The 7,598-nt window shown below is 39.3% G+C and overlaps 1 protein-coding gene and 1 long non-coding RNA gene across 5 annotated transcripts; one reads left to right on the top strand and one right to left on the bottom strand.

The window, feature by feature from the left end:
- Positions 1-706: 706 nt before the first annotated feature.
- On the bottom strand, positions 707-5,058 carry LOC116922952 (high mobility group protein 20A). 4 transcript variants are annotated; one of them, XM_045174434.1, is made up of 6 exons: positions 4,899-5,058; positions 4,479-4,659; positions 4,047-4,354; positions 3,745-3,979; positions 2,581-2,796; positions 707-2,211 (listed from the first exon to the last, which is right to left on the bottom strand). In XM_045174434.1, the coding sequence occupies exons 2-6, from the start codon at positions 4,648-4,650 to the stop codon at positions 2,069-2,071; spliced, it is 1,074 nt and encodes a 357-aa protein (XP_045030369.1). In that variant the 5' UTR covers positions 4,651-4,659; positions 4,899-5,058; the 3' UTR covers positions 707-2,068. The 4 variants fall into 4 exon arrangements, with proteins under 4 accessions (XP_045030369.1, XP_045030370.1, XP_045030371.1 ...); XM_045174435.1 differs by lacking the exon at positions 4,899-5,058 and adding an exon at positions 4,731-4,848; XM_045174436.1 differs by having other exon boundaries at positions 2,023-2,211; positions 2,480-2,796.
- A 99-nt stretch (positions 5,059-5,157) lies between these two features.
- On the top strand, positions 5,158-7,593 carry LOC116923130. Its single transcript, XR_004394381.2, has 3 exons — positions 5,158-5,775; positions 5,857-6,082; positions 6,147-7,593. It is a non-coding gene; the product is annotated as an uncharacterized LOC116923130 (long non-coding RNA).
- The last annotated feature ends 5 nt before the right edge of the window (positions 7,594-7,598 follow it).

Below are 7,598 nucleotides of genomic sequence, written 5' to 3'. Positions count from 1 at the left end.
GCCTGAGAGTCGCTTTGTCTAGAGCTCGCCGGAGCGGAAATTGCGATTAGGCTATTCCTTAGAAAACAGCTGTTTGCTCGACCATGGGCCAAGGTAGGAATCAAGAAAGGTAGAGAACATATTTTTTATTGAACCTACTTAAAAACAAAACAAAACAAAAAAAGCTACTGCCATCGTTCAATAATTATCAACGAGAGGCTAATGAGCTCAACGTACCACTATGGCCAGGGGCAGTTTACCTCCTTTCCAAAAGCAAACCTTATGGTCTGTTTACCACTATACTTGTCCATCGCAAGTCAAAACAAGCATCGGCGAAGACAGGAAACTCCTGTGTGTCTCAATAAAAGAAAAAAAACGTCGTGGATTGCGAAGTTTTTCTTCTTCCCAGTATCACAATTTCAAACGGCTTCTTCTGTGTAAAAATCCACGTTCGTGGTTACCCAAGATTTGGTTCTCGGTACTGCACACAATTTTCGCGAAACATTAGATAACCGTGAAACCGTTTTCTGTCTTTCTTTTTTTTTTTTTTTTTTAGAAAAAAAGTGCCACGTTGTATTTTCGTACGGATCAAGGTATATCTGACGGTTTATAACGCAACGACGACACACCAAACTGAGGAGGATATAGAGACCGAGAAGCAGCAAATAAAAAAATTGAACGGATTGAAAAATTGAGGATTTCTCCAACAACAAATCAGAAAAAAAAATCAAATCAGGAAGGTGGTATTATAAAACGTCGCACACATGTAATGAGAGATAAGAGCAGATGGGGTGGGGAAGAACCAACATAAGATGGTTGTTTGGGGATGTAGGTGGTGCACTGCTCGATACGAATGGAAAAATACGTCTGTCCCCAGTGAGGTGTCAGCAGCAATCAGAAATAAGGAGAATTCGGCCCAAACTCAACCAAATTCATCATCTAATAATATCAGGGTGAGATGGAAGCAAAACCAAAAGGACAACATCGGACGAGCCGACAGGCCATAAGGACTTCATCACTTGGGATCAGCACTTCAACATAACGGCAATATGCATTTAATTAAAAGGAAGGGTAGGGTGAGGGGGGAACGAAACGAGCAAAAAAAAAAAAACAAGAGCCTTTTCAAAGAGATAGCGTGATCTTTTATAGGATGACCCATGGCACACAAATTTCAATCAAACTTTCCTCTTTTGTTTCTCCCCCTTTAATGATCGCTCTACATTCACCCAGAACCAGTCGAACAACTCTTGTTTTGTTTGATTCCGTATATCTAAGTCGTGTCTGGTTGATTTCTGAATGTCGTATTGCTAGTATTTTTTTTTGTCTTTGTTTAGTTTTTGCGTCAACTGGTTCCGGGGCATTCGGAACTTTTCCTTCCTACCGATATCCAGTATCATTTTCTACAAACGAAAGAAGAAGAAAAAAAAAAATTAAAAATCGCTAACATAAAACTGCGGAAAGGATTACAAATAAGGCTTTACAGAAAAAGAGGAAGATCCGAGGGCGAGAAACATATCCGATTTTGTTCAGTCTGAATTTCGTAGTAATGGGGGAATGGGAGGGATGAGGGGAACAAGCACACAAATCATACAACCAGATAGAATACTCGTGAAACGAATGTTAAGGGTAAGGGAGAACGAGCAGGGATGTTTCACGGTAAGCACGCAGGCAAAGAACTCGCAAGTATTTTTTTTTTTTAAGAGCCTGGAATCGATCTACTTTGGATGAGAAAGAAGATTGGAGTTGGGGGGGGGGGGGTTATCAGTCGCGCTACTATTTGTACTCTCACAACAAAACGTTGACCTATGCGGAAAATCAGGATTTAAAGAAAGAAAAACAATGTTGCCGCGCAGAGAATTCGTGAAAGCTTAGCAAGGATCCAACAGAACCCAAAAAACGTTCGAGTCCGACCGCGTGCGATAGACTTTGTAAGAAAACAGCCGACAGACTAAGCGGAGCGACGATATTGTTGGTTTGAAGTAATAATACTTTTTTCATTTTCTTTTTCTTGCGGAAGAGGAAGAGAGAAGAGAAGGGGAAAAAAAAAAAACTGTCAGTGTGGCGGGGGTCAAAGTCAAATCAGAAGACATTAGGCGGAATAATTCAGACGCGATATGATATCGCGCGCGGCGGCAATCAATCCAGCATTTTCAGGCGATCCTTCTTGGATTATGGAGCGCAAATGGGCCATGTAGTTATCCACCGTTTGTGACGTCGGAGTCTCATTGTAACCTTTGAAAAGAAAAAGTAAAATCATTGCCGTTGGTTCAAACGCGCTAACCTTATGATCGTCAACAGGAATCGTGAAGCGTTCAGTTATATCTTTTCTATCGCAATTACTTTTAACGGAAACCAATGTACTATCTGAATCTTGATTTGAATGAATCGAAGTCTACTTGTATCATTTTTTTTTTCTCTTAAGAAAAACCATGAACGGTGTGCCAAGAAAGGACAGATAAAAAAACGAAAAAGGTTCAGCAAAAGTTGTCGGAATTCGTACCTTAGCGGCTACTCGATTGGAATCAGATATAGAAACAGGCTAGTATTTCCAGATTTGGTCCATTCTTAAATCTGAATAGATTCTGAAAGAGGTTGAGTCACCTGGAAGGGGCAAATGGGCAAAACTGTTGGCCAGCACATCGCGCAGGCTGTCGAGGTGATGCTGGAGTGCGGCACTGTGTCGTCGCTGCTGCTCCGTTTCCGCTTCCAGTCGACTGACGGCCGCTTGAAGAGTCTCGACGTGCTTCCGCAGGGCGCTGTTCTGCTCCTCGTACTCGGCTGACGCTTTCCGCAGCTGCCGCAGCTCTGTTTCTCGGACTAAGACGGGGCAGGACCATTACAGGGTTGTCAAGGGTTTTTAAGGAATGTCTTATGATTTGAATGGAATGGTAGTCAAGCCAAGTTGCACGGAACAAAATTCCGATTCTACTTGGCTTTTACTCAATAGATAAAAATGCCAATGTGTCATAATCTTTGGCAATTTAGATCACTAAAGTTATTTTGTTAAAATAAGACCTTATTCATATGTTAATTTCTAATCGAACTAGAAATGAGCCACTACTATCACGATGCCGTCTCACAACCCAAGCATTACATTTATTCATTCAACAAAAAACTTTGGAATAAAAAAAAAAATCCCATACAAGTTTTTATCACTAGGTAACCATTTACGCAACCTTAATAGAGAATTCCCCATTACACATAGTCGAGGCGATAAATTTATATAACGGTAGCAGAGTAAGAAAAAGAATGGGCTGAAAACTTTTCCATAGAAAACAAGTTTCTTGCATTTAAAAGCGCCGCCATCTCAATCGCTACACGAGAAAATGACACATCGGTAACTTGGCTCGTTTAGCATCTACTATTGAATGATTTTGAAAAGCCACATCAAACATAATCGGGTTAGAAGGAAACGGTTTCAAGGTGATGGGTAAGAAGGAATAGCCAGACCCATGCATTGGTGCAATGCTCACTAGATTAAAAATAGGCCAAGATCCATCACACTGCCTACAATTGTTTTCTTCACACACGCCTTGAGCGCAGTGTACGGCTAGAAGGCAGTGTGATGGAGTCTTCTCTTAACTGTAACAGTCACAAATTTGAATTTTAAAGTTTCACGATTGTTACGGTTTCTTTTTTGTTCAAAAAAACTGTTTTTACTCTACATTTACCCTCAACAAACAGACAGCTCCTTACAGACAGCCAACGAAAAAATGCATTTCCATTCAAAACTACTTAAAGTTTTCATTAAAGAATTAATCATACCTTTGTTGTGATCGAGAAATTCTTCCGTGAAGATGGGAATGTCGAAGACACCGACTTGATTTCCTGACCCATCAGGACGGTGACCAGCGGTATTGTTACTTCTATCACCATGTTGTTGATGTTGCCCTGGTTGCATATGTTGAACAATATGCAACTGGGGGTTGTAACTCTGGATTTGTTGGATATATGGCTGAGCCTGGACTTGGCTATGAGACGAATGTGCTGCTGGTTGTTGCTGAATAATTGTAACATAAAAAATTCACAGTACTTTCGTAACACAATATCACAACGTGCAAGCTTACCTGTGACTGAGTTTGATGAGTAGCTTGCATAGCTTGTCTCTGTTGTTGCTGTAAATGTAACTGCTGTTGAACATGTTGCTGTTGCTGTTGTTGGACATAACTTTTGTAAGCTTCCGTCTGTTGATACTCTTGTAGTTCTTTTTGATAACGTTGGCGGTCTTGTTCAGCAGCTTGCATATATTTTTGTTTTTCCTCGGCAGGTAGTTGAGTCCATTCCTGGGCCATTATTTTCATAATATCAGCAAAACCTGCGCTTGGATTGGCAGCCCGTACTTGTTCTCTTCTCTCATTTAGAAACCGGACATAACCTACATTCACAGACATTTCAATCAATGGCTTTCAAATAATTGTAAAAAGCGTCTGAAAAAAGTATGGGGAACAACAAAGTATACAAGTATTCCACTATGGCGGACATGACTTGAACTTACTCACCATTTACAGGTTGACGAGGAGCTCCAGGGCCAAGATCCTGATTCCTTTTTCTCTTTTTGCTCGTTTTGCCTGCACCACCTCCTCCCGCACTACGATTTTTCGTGGTTGGTTCTGGATTTGTATGCTGTTGGTGCATATTAGTTGCATTAGACTGCTGGTGATGACCTTCCATTACTTATATCTGCAAATGTTGACAAATGTTTTGATTGGTCAAAAACTTTCAATTCAAAAAACAAACACGACAAAACGCACACAAGCTAGGCACTAGTAGTAGGCGAAATAATGAATAAACCCAATCTAATCGATATGCGTCACTTTTGAACGCCATTAAACCGATGTTGTTGGGGGACTCCTTTACAGGTCACTACCTCCTCTAAACCAACATATTTTAGACCCAATTTGACACGTAAGACCTGTTACCTCGAAAAGTAATGCATGTAGATCAGAAAAAGGTCGAGATTCCAGATAAATTGTCTAAATTCGGAGGGTAAAAATTCCGACCACGAGGCGTTGTCGAAGAACGAAAAGAAAGCTTGCTAGAAGTAGTGGGAAAAGCGTGCATCATATTGGAAGCTACGTTGCCATCTCTTCATTTCTCGCGTTGCGTCTGTTTCGACGTCTGGTTAGAAAAGGTTTTAAGTATTTGTTCCGTAGTTGTTGCCTGTTGGGAATATCACTGATTTCCAAACGGAATCATGGTATGATGGTAGTGATATTTTCCTCTCTCTCCATCTCATTAGGAGTTGAAAAAAAACATTAATAATAAAAAATAACCTTTCGTTCACCATTCAGTACATATCACGTTGTCTAAGTAATTACGGATAGAGGTTGTAGGGCCTTAACATACCACGGCAAATCAAATTCAATCTGACATAAGGGGGTTTTGATCGCAGAAAGCTAACGGATCAAATCCAACAAATTGGTTACAAATTAGTCTTCTCCCGTTTATCATTTTTTTTTTGCATGTTTGAATCTTGAAACTATCTTTATTTGTGTCGCATTCTAAGTGTTTACCTATTTTATTTTGATTTGAACTTGCAAGTTCTACCTGTTGCATACCCATTTTCTTATTTTTAGCATACTGCGCTATCCCTAGATAGATTATCGTTGAAGATACGTATGTTGACTAGAAAACAAAGAAACAGCCAATTATGGATTTCCATTTAGCATGAGTGTCTCGAGCCTATGCTTATAACTTTACCTTCTGCCTTATTCGACGGGTTCGTTCAACATTGACAGCAGACAACAAAAATTTTCTTTGGCGGGAAACTGGACATGCCCCGAAGACTTAAAGAAGGTATGAAGTATGAAAAATTTTTGTTGTGTGACATTCAAATCACTTCGAATTCATTCAATAACAAAACCATTATCCTTGTAGAAAACAGTGCAAGAGAATTTCAAATGAATTTGAAAAATTTAACACTTTAAATGAAATATGGTTTCGTTTATAAAACCAACCCGAGGCAAGCGATTTCCGTTAGGCGGAGAGAAATTTATGGCAAAGAATTTAAGACTCTAACGAGCTATAGGATATGTCCACGTGAAGTGCAGGTCATACCATTTCGAAACGTCAGGATCAAACCGTTAACAAGAAAAGAGAAAAGGTACCGAAGTCGAAATAATTTCATAAAGCATTGTTTACATAACACGCAAGATTTCTTTCGACAGCAAATTTTATCATGACCTTGATTCGTGAATTATAAGGGAGGTTCTGTATCGACCGCTGTATTACGCAAGCGCTGGTGTCAACGACCACTGAGGGCAGCATATGTTTTGATTAGGGGGAAACAATGTAGCTTGTTTTCGTCTCTTCCTTGAGATCAACTCTTTTTTAAAAAATTTGGGAACCTAGCATCTGGGCAGCTCTGACATAGATGTAAGTTTCACGTGAAAAGAAAAATCGTACTGACGTTAAAAACGCTAAAAAGAGGAAGTAAATCGGCTGATCTTAGTCTCCTCGCCACGACTGGAAAACTGAAAAACAAAACAAAATAAAAATGAGAAAATCGTAAGTGACTTCTTTTCTATTCCCGCCCATCGAAAACTTCTTTATTTGAAAGACGGAGCGTGGGTATTTTAAACCTGTTTTCAGTTTTTCCTGGACCTAGACAATCCATGATTATTATACGTACAGTTGTAATTTGCAGCTAATATGAGATTTTCACGCAAGTGGGCATGATTCCACCGATTGCTTTGTGTGTAAAATTGCTCTACTGGTTGCTAGGATCGGAAGACTAAAGATTTACCTTGACCCACAATATCGGTCTGTAGTTTTGAAATAAAGGAAAATTATAGCAGCAGGAGTTCTGATCTCCTCTATCCAGGTACATTTCCCCAGGTCAAATTTGTTCAACGTCCCTTTGGGCTTTGTTCTCCGACATTAGAGAAAAAACGCCAGCCGTTCGATGTGCCACTGACCGTTTCTTGAACTTTCCAATCACCTTCCGCCTTTTTAAAGAAAAAATAAAAGGTAAATTCAATGACGGTAGAGAGAAGACTATTCGATTGGACCAGTGTTTTTAATTAGGACTAATATAATGGCCAATGAGAAAGAAAAAATTTTTATTCTTATGTTTTTAATCTTTTTAACAAATTATCCAATTGCCTTGCATTTTATTTTCGGTCTACCCCAGATGACAAATTTAGCTCAAATATAAAAAATTTTGAATCCGAAAATGTCCGCCATCTGTTGGTTAAACACAAACTTTCTATCCATAACCTAAGTATCCGGGCTACAGCAGCGACGAGCAAACGATTGAAGCTATAATCTTCTTTACATTATCTTCCTACTAACGATCCAGTCTTTTTCAAAACATTTTTTATAAATTTATAATTTTACAACCAGCTGTTATGAGTTTATCCGCTGTGTGAGTAAAATACAGATTGTGCTGACGGCCTGACGCTGCTAGCCTAGTTTATTATTTATCAATTTCAAAACAATAGCAGTATGCAATATTATGTACAAAAGCAATCAATTACTTTACTCCGAGCATCTTTTTGTTTTGCTGTATGTCTTTGCATTTTTGTTTTGCGTGTTTGACTGTTTATTAAATAAACACTGTCTGTTTTCCGTCGTCGTCCGACCATATACTATGTATTAGGGCCACTTTCTTTGTACGC

Source organism: Daphnia magna, linkage group LG5, assembly GCF_020631705.1.
Source record: "Daphnia magna isolate NIES linkage group LG5, ASM2063170v1.1, whole genome shotgun sequence".
NCBI classification, from domain to species: Eukaryota; Metazoa; Arthropoda; class Branchiopoda; order Diplostraca; family Daphniidae; genus Daphnia; species Daphnia magna.
This window is presented reverse-complemented; position numbering and strand designations above follow the sequence as displayed.

What these genes read in the sequence shown, in the direction of transcription:
- LOC116922952 (XM_045174434.1), bottom strand. Translation starts at nt 4,650, where the DNA reads ATGGAAGGTCATCACCAGCAGTCTAATGCAACTAATATGCACCAACAG. An exon ending in TCCTCGTCAACCTGTAAATG is followed by an intron (nt 4,355 to 4,478) that starts GTGAGTAAGTTC and finishes CTGTGAATGTAG; the next exon opens with GTTATGTCCGGTTTCTAAAT. An exon ending in CTCATCAAACTCAGTCACAG is followed by an intron (nt 3,980 to 4,046) that starts GTAAGCTTGCAC and finishes ACAATTATTCAG; the next exon opens with CAACAACCAGCAGCACATTC.